The 16,692-nt window shown below is 41.1% G+C and overlaps 1 protein-coding gene across 3 annotated transcripts; it reads left to right on the top strand.

Moving 5' to 3' along the window:
- Positions 1-5,928: 5,928 nt before the first annotated feature.
- traf3ip2a (TRAF3 interacting protein 2a) lies at positions 5,929-11,551 on the top strand. Of its 3 annotated transcripts, none has more exons than XM_047388365.1 (10): positions 5,929-5,990; positions 6,403-6,455; positions 6,565-7,029; positions 8,412-8,508; positions 8,604-8,791; positions 8,874-8,962; positions 9,042-9,110; positions 9,190-9,294; positions 9,477-9,551; positions 10,664-11,551. In XM_047388365.1, the coding sequence occupies exons 2-10, from the start codon at positions 6,440-6,442 to the stop codon at positions 10,808-10,810; spliced, it is 1,251 nt and encodes a 416-aa protein (XP_047244321.1). In that variant the 5' UTR covers positions 5,929-5,990; positions 6,403-6,439; the 3' UTR covers positions 10,811-11,551. The 3 variants fall into 3 exon arrangements, with proteins under 3 accessions (XP_047244321.1, XP_047244323.1, XP_047244322.1); XM_047388367.1 differs by having other exon boundaries at positions 5,972-5,990; positions 6,422-6,455; XM_047388366.1 differs by lacking the exon at positions 5,929-5,990 and adding an exon at positions 5,999-6,176.
- The last annotated feature ends 5,141 nt before the right edge of the window (positions 11,552-16,692 follow it).

The following is a 16,692-nucleotide window of genomic DNA, read 5'->3' as shown; positions in this document are numbered from 1 at the left end:
CGTCACTGCCAAGGACTACCGAACCATTCTTGAGGACCATGTGCATCCAATGGTTCAAATATTGTATCCTGAAGGCGGTGCTGTGTATCAGGATGACAATGCACCAATACACACAGCAAGACTGGTGAAAGATTGGTTTGATGAACATGAAAGTGAAGTTGAACATCTCCCATGGCCTGCACAGTCACCAGATCTAAATATTATTGATCCACTTTGGGGTGTTTTGGAGGAGCGAGTCAGGAAACGTTTTCCTCCACCAGTATCACGTAGTGACCTGACCACTATCCTGCAAGAAGAATGGCTTAAAATCACTCTGACCACTGTGCAGGACTTGTATATGTCATTCCCAAGACAAATTGATGTTGTATTGACCGCAAAAGGAGGCCCTACACCATACTAATAAATTATTGTGGTCTAAAACCAGGTGTTTCAGTTTCATTGTCCAACCCCTGTATACTTCATTAATTCAAGGACTCAAGGATTCGAGGATCCTTTATTAACATTCTGTCCGATTTACATGGTGCGGAATGGAATTTGGTTACTTTGGTCCCAGAAAATTGAAAAAAGTGTAATACAAATCATTTATAAAACACAAAAATAACAGAATTCCAAGTCAGTCCTCGAGGGCTGGTTTCCTGCATGTTTTAGATGTTTCCTTGCTTCAGCACACCTGATTTCCTTCTATGGCTGATTAACAGGCTTTTGCTGACTGCAATCACCTGAATCAGGGGTGTTAAAGCAGGGAAACATCTAAAACATGCAGAGCACCGGCCCTTAAGGATCAACTTTGAACACCTCTGACATATCATGACAAAATGTAAATGTCTATTCTAGCAGAGCAGAGCTCCATCAGTGTTAAAGAGATTCACAGCTTCAGGGTGGAAGCTGCATCTCTAGTAGTTCTGCTATCATGCTCCTCAGCCTCCTACCTGCGGGGAGCAGGACAAACAGTGTGTGTGGGGGTGCATGGGGTCCTTCAATTATGCAGGAGGGCATGTTCCTACATCTGGTGGTGTAGATGTCAGAGGTGGATGGTAGGCTCCCTCCCACAGTCTTTACTGCAGCCTTCACCACCCTCAGCAGCACCTTCCTCTCTGCTGCAGAGCAGCTTCCACGCTACACAGTGACACTGGATCACAGAACACTCTCCACCACACAGCTGTGAGTGGAGTGAGGACTGAGCTCCCCAGTCCTGCCCGACTCCTGAGGTGGTGTATCTTTTCACCAGGCTGGAGGTGTTCCCTCTCCACTTGAAGTCATTAGTGAGATGTACCAAGGTACATGAAGCTGGAAACCACTTCCACGTCTGCCTCTCCAAAGTGCAGAGAAGAAGGTAAACGTCTGTCCCTCCTCAGTCTTCCCCACTGATGCAGAGATTTTTTTCTCTGCACCAACACTCCAGATGTTCCAGCTCCTGCCTATAGTCGGAATTATTGATGTCCTTGATGCATCATGACCACAGCTGTGTCATCTACAAACTTCACAATATGACAGCCAGGGTATTTTGCCAAGCAGTCATATGTGAGCAGGGTGAACAGGTGGAGGTTCATCACGTGATCCTGGTGGGAGCCTGTGCTAAGGGTAATGGGAGAGGAGGAGATGTTGTGGATCAACACAAGTTGCAGTCTGTCAGTAAGGAAGTCCAGAACCCAGTTGCACAGGGGGAGACCTGTCCAAGTGTGGGGAATTTATGGACCAAGTCCACAAAAAGCAAACACACATAAGAGTCCCTGTTATCCATATGCCTTAGGGCTCTATGAACCACAGAGGAGACAGCATCTTGTGTGGAATGGTTTCCACGGTAGGCATAGTGACCTAAATGGCATCCTTAATGAGGGACATGACCAGTGTCTCAAAACCCTTCATGACTATCAGGGTGAGGGCAACCGGCCGACAGTCAGGCACATCACTGTTGAACCTTAATGCATTTATCATTATCACAAACATCTCACAGAGTTTCATAAGGGTCACATTTTAGGTTGCCCTGAGGCAGCTTGCATAGGGTAATGGTCATAATATATGAACTACTCCTTACAACATGATGCAGATTGGCTTAATGTGAATGGGGTAACTCATATATAGTTCCAACATTGACCCACCATGTTTGTATAAACAACACAACCAAATTCCTATTACCTTCAAAGTTTGTCAAGTGCTAATCGTGATGTCTAGTAGATTCTCGTGGCATCATCTGTCGATCACTGACTGTTGGAGGCTTTGGTTGCCTGCAGTACATTGTTTAACTTTTTATGCCCTCTGATGCTTGTTCTGGACATGCGACATGATCTTTCTGAATAAGTAATTGTTAAAAATAAAGTACAGCTGCTGTCAATTCTAGTGACTTTTACAAATACATGATCTTCTCTTTATGAGGTTTTGAAAATACTTAAAGCTAACCCTAAGCGTACAAAACCACAAAACACAAATTTCTCATTACTAATTTTTTAAATAAGGATGATGTCAGAAGAGAAAAGTTTGTACAATGTGTAAAACCAGCAAATCTAAAGGGGTGTACTTTTTTTATCCTGGCTTTATTTAATGGTCATTTGTTTAACCAGACTTTAGTGAATGACAAAGCTGTATTTTGTATGTGGTTTGCAAGTGTTAGCATAATAAATTTAACTATTTGTGATATTAACATGTTCTGTCGCTACTAATCTTAGCCTGTGTGTTGTAAGTAGTTTGCTGGATAAAACTTGTTGATTTCAATCAGTCAGTTAATGTTTTCCAATACCCTGGCGTAGGCCTTACCAGGGAGGCTGAGGAGTGTGATCCCCCTGTAGTTGGTACACACCCCTCCTTCCAGAGACTTGAGGTACTCAGGGCGGATCTCATGCACCTCGGAGGCCTTGCCACCGTGGTACTTTTTGACCACCTCTGTGACTTCAGCCTTGTTGATGAACGAGTCCAACTCTGAGTCTCCAGTCTCTGCTTCCATCAGGGAAGGTGTGACGGCAGGATTGAGGAGATCCTCAAAGTAGTCCTTCCACTGCCCAATAATGTCCCCAGTCGAGGTCAGCAGTTCCCCACCTCCACTGTAAACAGTGTTGGCGAAGCACTGCTTCCCTCTCATGAGCCGCCGGATTGATTTGCCAGAATTGTTTCAAAGCCGAACAGAAGTCCTTCTCCATGGCCTCACCAAACTCCTCCCAGGCCCAAGTTTTTGCCTTTAGCAAACCCACCCCAGCCCACTTCCTCTTCCAGCAGGCCACTCCAGAGTAGATGAGAGTCCAGCCTCTCTTAAGGAGCTGGGTTCCAGAGCCCATGTTGTACAAATTTAGGCTCCTTCCCCCCCAGTGAGGTGACATTCCACGTCCCTAGAGCCAGTTTAAGCACCTGAAGATCGGGTCGTGGAGATCTCCATCTTCTTCTGCTGCCCGATCCTCTTTGCACCGGTTCCTTGGTTCCCCCTGCAGGTGGTGGGCCCACTGGGGATGGCCTCACGTCTCTTGTTCAAGCTTGGCCCAGTCCGGGTCCTGCGAGGAGTAACCCAGCCACTAGGCACTTGCTGAAGAGTCCCGACCCAAGGCCTGGCTCCAGGGCGGGACCCCGGCTCCGCCATACCAGGCAACGTCACGTGCCTCATTGTAATAGTCCTCATGAAGGTGTCTGAACTGCTCTTTGTTTGACCCCTCACCCAGAGGCTGTTTGCCATGGGAGACCCTACCATGGGCATTTAAGCCCCAGACAACATAGCCTCTAGAAGCATTTGAGCACTCAAACCCCTCCACTACTTTCTTTCACTATGTCTCTGCGGTTCAAGGAGGGGGAGATTAGCTTATATTATCATTATTTGTGTTTAAGTCATGGTTTATTGTGTAGCAGTGGTACATATATATCATACATGATATGTAAGAGCTGCAGTGCTTATGTGGCAGAAATTTTCACCAAGTCCAAAAATTCCAGTCTGGCTTATGCGGTGATTGTGAACCCCTGGCGTTAACATGAAGCCACTGGAAAAACACTCACATAACACCTTTTTTTTACATTTAACACTGTAGCATACAAAATCTTCTCTCCAAAGGAGCCAGCTTGCCATGGATTATTTGGATATATCAAAGAAACCCACCACTTAAGCATCACACCTCTCCCAAGTCACAACCATGTTGATGCTTTATTATGACAAGTATATAAACCTGTCAGTGGAACCATAAAAATATACTTAGTCATGACGTAGCAGAACACTATGAATTCCACACCAGGCAACATTATAACTTTCTTTTTTTTTACCGATATACAGTACAGACCAAAGGTTTGGACACACCTTCTCATTCAAAGAGTTGTCTTTATTTTCATGACTATGAATATTGTAGCTTCACACTGAAAGCATCAAAACTATGAATTAACACATGTGGAATTATATACTGAACAAAAAAGTGTGAAACAACTGAAAATATGTCTTATATTCTAGGTTCTTCAAAGTAGCCACCTTTTGCTTTGATTACTGCTCCGCACACTCTTGGCATTCTGTTGATGAGCTTCAAGAGGTAGTCACCTGAAATGGTTTTCCAACAGTCTTGAAGGAGTTCCCAGAGATGCTTAGCACTTGTTGGCCCTTTTGCTTTCACTCTGCGGTCCAGCTCACCCCAAACCATCTCGATTGGGTTCAGGTCCGGTGACTGTGGAGGCCAGGTCATCTGGCGCAGCACCCCATCACTCTCCTTCTTGGTCAAATAGCCCTTACACAGCCTGGAGGTGTGTTTGGGGTGATTGTCCTGTTGAAAAATAAATGATGGTCCAACTAAACACAAACCGGATGGAATAGCATGCCGCTGCAAGATGCTGTGGTAGCCATGCTGGTTCAGTATGCCTTCAATTTTGAATAAATCTCCAACAGTGTCACCAGCATAGCACCCCCACACCATCACACCTCCTCCTCCATGCTTCACGATGGGAACCAGGCATGTAGAGTCCATCCATTCACTTCTTCTGCGCCGCACAAAGACACGGTGGTTGGAACCAAAGATCTCAAACTTGGACTCATCAAACCAAAGCACAGATTTCCACTGGTCTAATGTCCATTCCTTGTGTTCTTTAGCCCAAACAAGTCTCTTCTGCTTGTTGCCTGTCCTCAGCAGTGGTTTCCTACCAGCTATTTTACCTGCCATCTACCTCTTGAAGCTCATCAACAGAATGTCAAGAGTGTGCGGAGCAGTAATCAAAGCAAAAGGTGGCTACTTTGAAGAACCTAGAATATAAGACATATTTTCAGTTGTTTCACACTTTTTTGTTCAGTATATAATTCCAAATGTGTTAATTCATAGTTTTGATGCCTTCAGTGTGAAGCTACAATATTCATAGTTATGAAAATAAAGAAAACTCTTTGAATGAGAAGGTGTGTCCAAACTTTTGGTCAGTACTGTATATAACTTTGAAGATATGCAAGCACTTAATGTTCCACAAAATCTACTCAAGTTTAGACTTCCTAACATGTACTTTTCAAAACGTCAGCATCTGTGGCAAGACAGAAAATTGTCTGACAGCAAACCTCAGGAAGGCACTACAGTGTACTAGAGTATTGAGAAGCGCCACCCATCACTCTTACCAAGGTAAAGCTGTTTTAAAGCTATAGTTGGCAACTATGAGCTAGCTGGCAAGCTTTTTTGAATTAAAGCAGTTAGATTATATTGTGCATTTTTGTTTTAAATTTTAACAATATCATGATACCGTGGTATTTCAAGTCAAGATTAACTCTAGAGAATCTCATTCCACACTGTGCACACTGTGTTACTGAGTAGTAATGTCGTTTTAAATGTTCTTCCCCATTTACAAAATCAGGTCAATTTTATGATAAACAAACAGTCTGCCCTACAGGGTGTGTGTATTTGCTGAAGAAGCAACCTGATGGACAGCACTGGATACATTTCCCAATGTTATTTGCATAAATGGGTCATGAGACTTGCAAACTTTGCATAAACCAGGAAGGGACAAACAGGAATGTTTCCTGTTTGTCTCGGAACAGGTCTGCTCAGTAGGAGACTGAAGTTAAGGTGGGAACGATCACATTCGGCTTTGTTTCTTGTTTTTTGTTCTTATTTTAAAGTTTGGACCACACAGGAAACTTGTGAGATTTTGTTCTACTCTAAAAGACATACCTGCCATGGCTTTAAATCAGTAATTCTGACCTTTGTACAAGTCTCGGTGTGATCACGTTACATTCCAGCTAGCCTGAACAGGTAGTGGTAATGTTTCACACAGTTCAGTAACAAAGATTAATGACAGAGTAAACGTACTCCTGACAAAGGTTTTTCCATGTTCATAGTCTAACTTTTAGTATGGAATAGACATATTTAGTAGCAGCAGCAGTTTGTTTTTGTTAATCCTGACTCTGTCACTGCAGTTCTTGTCATGGCTGTTCTTATGTAACATCTGTTTGTCACTATGGTTGTTCTATTCTCTTAGATTCTTTCTTCCCCTACAGTAGGTTACTGTGAAGAAAATGGACAATCGCAAAGGTAGGTGACACTTTGTTGTTTAGTCTTGCTGTGCCTGCAGATCAGTCATGCTGATCAAAAATTTGTTCCCTGTCAAATTCCTTGTTTTGCTTTTGGTTTGTTTTCTTAGGTCCTTGCTCTCACCAAAGCACTCCCATTGAGACTGATGAGAGGATGGCAGTCTCTAGTGTTGCCTTGGACTTGCTCCCTTCTTGTAACCAATGTGGCGGACATGAAGAGAGCAGCAGGAAAGCTGAGAAGGATGGCTTTCATGGGGAAATGCGTGGGATGGGTCCTAGGAGGCTCCCTGAGGGCGTTTGCCAGTATGAACAAAGAGCAGCTTTCCAGGCTTGTCCTAACATTCACTTTGCACCTCAACAAGAGGCTCAGCCAGGTCACCTTGTCAGACAGCAACAGCCATTCTATGAACGAGGACCCATGAACGATTACAGGAGGGGCCTTACAGGTCCTTCAGACAGGTTCTGTTGCCATTCTTTTGAAGAAACAGAATCCTTGGAGCCCCCATTACCGCTCATGTCAAACGTGAACTGGGATCAGTACAATGTGCCAGGATACAAATCACCTTGTATACCAGGTCAGTGGAACTGCTGTGCATGTCACTTGATGCCCAGTCTAACAATCAGGATAAACACATTAAGGTGTGCTTGTATTAAGTTAGAAACTTTTTGCTAACACTATATTCAATTCAATCAACTAGACTGAATAGTTACTGTTATTGGTAAATATGTAATTCAAGTCAAGATTTAAATAAGAAAGCCAACACATACAATGTTTTGTTAAACAAATTATATTCTCGAATCGTCCATTTGTACCTCAAAACTTTGATTACAATAAAAAAATTATAACCAAAGATGACTCAACATATCAGTACCAAAATTCACAAGTTATTGATGCGCTCTGCAGTAATTTTGGTGTGCCAGTCACTCCTTGGAGGCTTCCCCGCATTTCATTTCTAGATAATGACTCTCACTGTGGTTCTCTGAAGTCCCAAAACCTTATATTCTACAGGTATGGCAGTAATACAGCTTGAGTGTACATTTTAATGTGATGGTACAGTTAATGTGATGACTCAGTTAATCCTGTTAAATTTTCACATATGAGATGAGTTGGATGGTTTTTGTTTTTACTTTTTACATGAAATCATTCTTTGAAATCCATGTTTTGTTTTTACTCTAGTTATTTTGGTCTGTCAAAAATTTATTTTGATATGTGAAACATTTAAGTTTAACAAAAAACATCAGGTTGTTTCAAACAAAACAGTGTGAAACATCACCTACTGTAATAACATTTAAACCAAAAAACAGAAAAACAACAATTATTCCAACTGCTATTCAAATTTTACAAATGTATCCATCCATCTTCTGCTCATCCAAGATCACCATGTTTCTGAGGGACGTTTGACTTTGTCACAAAAACCTTTTTCGTAATTTTTGTAAAGGGGCACCCTGACACCTCACAGTCTCACAATACCAATCACAGAATGCCTCACAAGACAGAATCGTGAGACTTCTGCAAGTCCTCATATGGAAAGGACAATCACACTCCAACAAGTCTCTCACTAACTCAGCAGAAGTAAAGATCCGGTCAGATGGCAGAGAGGTATGTCAAGGTCAGGTGGAGTTTGAGCTGCATGGCTAGTAGGGTCTAAAAGGCTGGCCTTGCTGATAATGTTATTTAGAAACCGTGTCATGAAACACTAAAACTCTCAGTTAAGACCCACTTTGAGATGGATCTACTGTATATGGTCTGTCCTGTATCTCATCTGATGTCATGTTGCTGTAACTGCAATAGTTGCTCCAAAACAACACTGAATTCAATGTTACTGAACATAATACTCTCCAGAGACTGTTCATATGTCAGCTCTTAGAAAATTTGTATTTCTGTAAATCCTGTGTGGCATTAGTGCACATTGTCTTTACAAGAGATTCATGTTTGTTCTGCCATCCTTGTCTGCAGGCCCTGCTCCAGTGCAGAGACTGTGTTGCCATTCTACACCCCATCACCAGAACAATTACTGTCATCACAATCAAGACCCTCCACCCCCTCAACAACAGTTCGTCGTTGGACTTCTACTTTTTTAGCACTGTTGTATATAAAACTTTCTGCATTTTGTCTTCCTGATGAATTAGCACTTTTGTCTTTCTGCAGGAATGGCCGACAGATCAGGCCTCAGGTTAAAGAAGCTCCAAATGTCCTCCCCGGTGGATTATTGCCTCAGTGTGCGCCACCTCCTGGTGATGTGATGCGTGAAGTCAGCGTGGACTGTTCAGCTATTGCAGGCCCAGGAGCTGTCACCGGGGAGGTCAGGAAGACCATCAGCTTGCCTGAGGAAAGCAGTAAGTCATAACCTGATATAACAGGTGCCTGTCATGTTTCAGTCTCCTGGTTCAAGGTGTTTCACTCACCTCTCAATTCCAGGGAATGTTTTCATCACATATTCAGTGGACACGGCTGAGGAAATCATGAAATTTGTCAGGTTTCTGATCAGCCAAGGGTTCAAACCAGCAGTAAGTCTCCTAACCTTTCCATCAATGTTTGATCCACACACACATATTTTACACACTCACCTGCCATGAATCTCCACAGATCGACATGTTTGACAATCCAATCCGAAGAATGGGCATCAACAAATGGATGGATCGCTACCTGAATGATGTGAGCCTGACCTATGGCCTGTCAACATATTTGCAGCAAAGTATTTTCTAAAAGCTGACAGTGTGGTTTGGTTTGACAGAAATCGGTGCTCATCATCGTGGTCATCAGCCCCAAGTATAAGGAGGATGTGGAGGGAGGCGGGGATGACGAGCACGGCCTCCACACCAAGTACATTCACAACCAGGTGAGTTGGCTGTCCACATGCTGCAGACAGTATTTGATGTAAACATCACCCTCTTGTGGCAATCTGCAATCATCCTGGACAATTTTTATTCCTAATGTATCAAATCAAAACCAAGCAGTAGATTACCTATATGACCCTTGTCACTACTGTATCATCACTTTTTTTTATTTACTCTGTCACAGATTCAAAATGAGTTCATCCAACAAGGCTGCCTGAACTTCAGACTGGTTCCGGTGTTGTTTCCCAATGCAACTAAGGTAAGAACAAACTGCAGGTTCTGTGACACTTTCTATTATTTCATCTGAGTATTAAGCATCTCCTGAGATCTTTCCTATATCAAGTTGTGGATAAGGTACTTCATGGACAGTGTGCTAATTCAATACAGAACACAAAAACAAACAGGACAAACAATCATGTATGCACACCTAAGATCAATTTAGATTGACCTATTAACCCGATATTCCGAATACCCAGAGAAAACTCACACACAGGTTGAACATACAAATTCTATGCATGAAGGCTAGGATATGAACTCAGAGCCTTCCTGCTGCAAGGCAACAGTGCTAACAACTGTTACACCATGCAACTATCTCCTGAGATAAAAGCGAAAACATCATATTACGTGTGTGTGTGGGCCAGAAACACACAGGAAAACTATGCACACACGCACACTCACTATGTGGCAATTTAGAGAGACCAACTAACCTAACAGTCATGTTTTTGGACAGTGGGAGGAACCCAGAAAGAACCCACAAATGTACAGAGAGAACATGTAACCTCCCTGCAGAAATCCTCCAGGTTCGGACTGTAACCCAGAACCTGCAAGGCAACAGTACTTAATTCTGTGATACCATCACCAGTTAATTTACTATTTAATATCAACATGAAGATTTAGAGGTTTATATAGTTTTTAAAAGGGGGTACAGTAGGTTCAACAAGGCAGAAGTCTGCTATTGTGTTTGCCCAGCACTACTGAAGGTAAGATACTAACTAGCTATAACCTCTCGGTGGAAATATTCTCTCACAGTGTAAAAGCCATTTTTCATTTCAAAACTCTTCATGCATTGTCTATGGACAGCGTGTCAGTAAAGCAGGCAGACCAAGCCAATACCCATCCCCTCTTCTATCAGTTAGTGAAGTGAACCAAGTGGACTCCTTGGGACTACCACAACAAAGAATGGAATTTAAACTTTAGCTGATAACAGCAATGATGGTATGTCCTGTCAATAGTATAGACCAAATGGCATCTTCATTCTAATTTTAAAATGTAAAAAAAAGTAAAGAAGTTAATAGTCTGTACAACTGAGATAAAATTACTCTGAGGGAGTGATAGCCCCTTGACCTGTTCTGCTGCCTCTATTTCTGTTAGAGACATGTGCCCAGCTGGCTGCAGAACACCAGGATCTACCGCTGGCCCAGTGACACCCAGGACCTGCTCCTGCGTTTGCTTAGGGAGGAGCGCTACATCATCCCACAGCGAGGCACAGACCTCACCCTCACTGTTCGTCCTTTGTGATGATGCGAAGATGCAAAAACGGACTCTTGGAAAACAGGTTAAATTCACAGAAGCTAAGCATACGGAATCATACATCATTAACAAATACTGTCTCATTCCATTTGAATCTTTGTCTTTTGTTAGTCTGTTTTCACATTTATAGTTTTGTGGTTGTTTCACCTTCAGTACTTTATTACTCAAACAATACTCTTAGAATAGATGAAAACTGTCCAAGAATGTAAGAATTTACTGTATGTAATTTTAACCATTGATCATTGATCTGTTTATGAAGAATGATTTTGACCAACAGGGGCAGCAGAAGAAGCTATAATCTCAAATCTGATTAGTTTACAACATTCTTTGCTGAACAATTTTATAAGTGCCCTCTAGACAAAAATGCAAAGACGTCAGTACTTATTGACATATGTATTTATGTGGAATCATTTTTATTGCTTTTGTTTATTAAACATTTGACCATTCAGGTACATGAAAGCTCTCTGTGGCTCTCTAACCCTAGCACTCATCCCTAATGTAATGTATGAACACTTTAAAAAAGCAAAACACACCTTTACTGGAACCATAAATACACAATTATTTTTTTTTACATTTTAATAGCTTGTATCAGCTTTACTTTACACTCTGTAAATGTTTGGGATAATTGACCAATAGGTGGCAGTATGTATTAATGGAAACACTACAAGAAATAGGAGTGTTTGAAATTTGCTGTTTTACCTTGCCTTTGTAATAAAATAATGAATAAGAGCTAACTGATGACAATTTTTATTTTGAGAGAGAAGAAAAGAATAGGTGGTCTAGTACGGCATCACATCCGCATGTTAACAGATCTGCAGACAGGCCACAGCTCACACATCCGGTCCAGATGTTCCACAGCAGCGTTCTGATAAGCCAGTGTTTATGGGGCACCTGTAACGACCATTTTCCATCCTGAACCTCATCTCTCTCTCCTGTCACTGTGCTTGGACTCACTCAGCAGGTTGTTAGCAATAGATGATTTGCTCACTTCTGTTTTTGCATGTTTGTTTTGTGTGTGTGTGTGTGTGTGTGTGTGTGTGTGTGTGTGTGTGTGTGTGTGTGTGTGTGTGTGTGTGTGTGTGTTATCTACACTGGGTCGTTTTTCTGTAAACACCAGTGCAGCTAGAACCAATAAATCCACCCTTTGTTATGGTGTTGCAGGACTTGCAGGCCACTCCACTCAGCCTTATCTTGCGTGTTCAAAGCTACCAGATGCAGGCATTTTCCCTCATTTAAGGACTGGACCACAGACTCTTCCCACAGACTCACATGTTACAACACATACTTGTTTGTTTTCAGATTATTCTAAACTCAGTTAGATCGGATGGGAAGCATAGATGCTGGATTTACGTCTGAAATTTGTTTGCACCGTTCTAAAGCATGAATATGCCTTGATGTAAACGATTCTCGGGCTCCATGTGTAGGATTGTTGTCCTGCTGGAAGGTAAACTTTTGCCCCAGTCTTTCGCAGCCTCCACCAGGTTTTCTTCCAAGATTTGCTTTTAGTAAGCTCCATCCACACTTCCATAATCTATGATCACCTTCCCTGTTCCTGCTAAAGAAAGGCATTCCCAAAGCATGCTGCTACCACCCCCATGTTTCATGTGGGAATGGTGTGTTGCATTGATTACTCCAGAAACTGTAGCAGTGTCTTCTGCCTAAAAAGCTGCTTCTTTGATTATCACTCTATCTAGGTGGGCGACCATGTTTTCACAGGATTTCAGTTATGTTTTCCGTGTTCAGACGATGGATTGAACAGAGCTCTGTGAGATGTTGAAAGCTGGGATATTACTTTAGAACCTAACCTAACCTAACTCTGATTTAAACTTCACAACGTTCTCCCTGATGTCTGCTGTGTTCCTTGGTCTTTATGACGATATCAGAGTAAAGAGGGCTGAATGTAAATGCGTGCACACTTTTTGATTTTTTTTTTGTAAAAGAATGTTGAAACCTCGTATTATTGTCCTTCCACTCCACCATCATGCACTGCTGTGTGTAAGTCTACCATACAAAATCCCAATAAAATACATTCATATTGGGAGTTTTAATAAAACAAACTTTTTAGTTCAAAGGATATGAATACTTTTGCACAGGACTGTACAAGGAAATATTACTCACGTCCCCTTTGCGGCATATTTTCTTTCATTTTTTCCAGATAACTCTGGTTTCTTGCTAAGAGACATGCTAACATTGAAATGAACACTGTGTTCCCACTTCTGGTCCAGCAAACCAGACAAAAAAGTGCCCCAGGCATTGAAAGCACAACATTTGATTGGAAACAGATCAGCTTTATTCATGTGCTATGAATGCACCTTAAACCAGGGGGACTGTCTTGTGTTTTACCAACCAGTAATGGTTTAGCTGCTTGATGATGATGATGATGATAAATTCTGTTAATTATCATCATATAATTGCTTTAATGTGGATTCATTTACTGTAAAGAGGTTGAAATGTTTGGTTTAGATTTTTTGTTCATCCTTCATCTGGATAATGTAGTTCTCTTGTTTTGTTAAATATATTCTTTTGGACAAAACCTTGACTGATGCTGAACCATTTTTATCCTTTTAGTGTTTGAAGTTGATCACAATGTGTTAGCTTCTGTTTCTAAACTTGATTTTTTTAGATGTGACCGCATGTTCTCAGTAGGGTTCACATCTGGACAGTTTTTTGCCTATAGGTCCAGAATGTTAATGTTCTTAAACTTACTTATCACTTTTGACCTGGTCAAAATTGACACGGTTTAGGAAAAAAAGCAAATCATCACTACATCGCTCCTCAGGTGTTGTTGGAGAACATTTTGATCCCTCTTGTCTTGGTAGTGTGCTTGGGCAATTGTGATTATTAACTCATTGCCTTGGATGAGAATCCACCTCCAACATGGATTCTTTCTGGATGCTTCACTGTTAGCACCACACAGATCTCATGGTAGCTCTTAGCTTTTCTTCTCCAGATAAATGATGTTTAAGACATCCCCAAACAATCTGAAGGTTGATTCATGAGAGAAAATACATCTGCACCAGTCCCCTGCTGTCCTGTTCTTCAACTTCTTACAGATTCGCAGTGTCTCAACGTTTTTCTAAACTGTGGTAATTCTAGTCAAGGTTGGTATGCTATAATAATCTCATACCATCCCATGCCTCTTCCAGATGCATTCACACCCACCTGCTGTTAACATTGAGCAAGCTCTGCTCTGGTGGCAACATGAATCTTTACATGCATGAGAAGGAAACTGACACTTTTGGTAGTCCTGCATGTGTCGTCACAGCAAATGAACCATTTTACAAAAGTTTGTTTCTATTATGCATTTCTATTACAGAGCAATGAGAAAGAGGTGCCTGTGGTTTAATGTTTCTGTAAGATTAGTACAACCAATTTTTTTTAAAGTTATAATAATTGCATTCCCTCTGTATCAGTGCAGCAAGCTTTTTCAAATGTTTTGTTTTACAAAGAGGCTGACTTTCTGCCTAATTGATCTAATTACTTTTTATTTTGATTAATTTTATTAAATAGCAGAAGAGTTGCATTTAAATAAAAGATGGAAATAAAATAAGGTTGGATTAGTGCGAAAACAGTCTTTGTGTTATCCAAACTATCTATTTCTGATCTTTACCTCTGCAGCAATTATTACATCAATGTACTGGAGAACATCCATTCAGTCAGCACATCTTCAGTTTTCATTTCAGGAAAAAATGGTGAAAAAAGTGTCTTTGCCTCTTTACATCACCATCACTGTCTTTATACCAGAGGACTTATTTGAGCAGAAAATGGCTCTGTTCCCTCTGGGACCATCAACACTGCACTTGGTGTGCTGTGAAGCACTTTAGATAAAAGTTCCCACCAAACATTCCATTAACAGTGGCATATATCATATTTTTTAGATTAGTTTGATAATAAATTTGTCCCTCAGATGCGCTCTCAGCCCTCAGACTGGCTGCTGGCAAACCTGAGCAGATGCTTGTTGATTGGCTCATTAGGAGAGTTGGGCTCTCACTCAAGGTCAGCCTGCTCTCTGTCAGGCTAAGATTCCCTCTCTATCAATGTAAGGGTGCTGATGAGGCATTTTCCATCACTAGGAAGACGTTAAATGTGATGTCCCTAGGATGAACTGGACCGAATCAGCTGTTTGGAGAGGATGATAACTACTCCAGTGGGGAGGAGAGCCCAGGGTGCCGAGTACATCCTGCTCTGCTTTCTGCCACTTCCAGGCTGTTACATTAGTCTGAGTGGAATTCTGAAGGGGCATAAAGGCAGCAATGCCAGGAAAGCAGACTCTAGAGCCAACCAGTATGGTACATGTAAATTATGAGATGAAAGAAATATGGTGGAGGATCAGAAACATTCATTCTGACCCAAATCTACAACGGTCCCTCTATCATAAGGAAGTCATTAGTATTCTTTCAGTATATGGAGCCTTGGAAAAGTATTTCCACAAACTTTGACCTTTACTTAATTTTTTCATGATGATCCAACCTAAAGTAGTGCACAATTTTGAAGGAGAAGAAAAAGGATACACGGTTATGTTTAAACTAATTTGAAAAGTGTGATGTGCATTTTTATTCAGCCTTCTTTAACTCTCATACTCTAATTAACATACGGTGCAACCAGTGGCCTTCAGAAATCACTTGGTTAGTAATCAGAGTCCACCTTTGTGTAATTGCATTGAATACAATTGAAAGCCCAGTTTGGTTAGAAGACATAATTTCAAGCTTCATTTATCATTGAAACTAAACAATAATTTAACTGCAGGTGCACACAAAACCCTATATGTGGAAAAAACTACCATTACACACCGGCCTGAAAAAAACACCATCCTCACCATGAAACATGGCAGCACAATTATGCTACAGGGATACTTTACTCGAGCAAGGACACTGAAGCTGATTAGCATAAATGGAGCTAAATCCAGGATGATCCTGAAAGAAAACCAGCTAGAGGCTGCAAAAGACTTGAAACTGCAGTGGAGATTCACCTTTCAGCAGTTCCTAAACATGCAGCCAGAGCTACGTTAGAATGATTTAAATTAAAACATAATCATGCATCTAAATGGCCCAGTCAAAGTCAAGACCTAAATACAACAGATATTCTGTTCCAAGTCTTCAAAATGTATGCCACTTCCAGGCTGTTACAAATGCATTTACAGATTCTTAACTTTTTATTTATTTAATTTTTTTACTGACTTTGAAATCATGCATAATTTTAATTTCCACTACACCAAAATTGACTACTTTGCCTTAATCTATCACAAAAACCTTTAAAAGACATTCGTGTTTTTTCAAACCAGTTTTTTAGGAGGAGAGGAACTGATGGATATCTTGCATTTATAAAGTATGTGTACTATTGTTTCTATCTGTTGATCACCCAAAATATAATTGTTACATTCACATGCAAACATTATTACTTCAGGTATAGATATCATCAAAACATTTTAAAGGGATTTAAAGAGAACTTTTGGAGGAATTGGGAATCTAAAAAATAAATCTCTGTGCCTCTCAGGATCAAGTTGGAATTTTGGGATTGAGGTTTACCTGATGAAAAGGGATGGAAAGATTTTTGGGACAGGTTATTGTATATAATCAGAGTTTTACATTTAGGAAGGAACAGCCTTTCTTTGATTTATGCTATTATTGACTCAGTACAAAGGCTGTACATACCTCTTCCTTGTAATGTTTGTCTTTTTGTATCTAGATATTTTACTACAGAACTTTCATGAAACCCCACAAACTATAGTTTTTTTAGATTAGCCTGCGTCTCACCTATAGTTTTGTCCAGTGCTTATACTGTTATTTGGAACATGTATGCTCATGTCAGTACAGGACTCTGTTTATTGTGGATACTAACACTCGTTTGCCAGCTTCAGCCAGCATCTGTAC

Source organism: Girardinichthys multiradiatus, chromosome 15 (genome assembly GCF_021462225.1).
Source record: "Girardinichthys multiradiatus isolate DD_20200921_A chromosome 15, DD_fGirMul_XY1, whole genome shotgun sequence".
Classification (NCBI taxonomy): Eukaryota; Metazoa; Chordata; class Actinopteri; order Cyprinodontiformes; family Goodeidae; genus Girardinichthys; species Girardinichthys multiradiatus.
This window is presented reverse-complemented; position numbering and strand designations above follow the sequence as displayed.

Excerpts from the sequence above, each read along its gene's own strand:
- traf3ip2a (XM_047388365.1), top strand. Across the intron at positions 7,030-8,411 it reads CAAATCACCTTGTATACCAG|GCCCTGCTCCAGTGCAGAGA; the intron begins GTCAGTGGAACT and ends CCTTGTCTGCAG. Across the intron at positions 8,963-9,041 it reads GCCAAGGGTTCAAACCAGCA|ATCGACATGTTTGACAATCC; the intron begins GTAAGTCTCCTA and ends GAATCTCCACAG.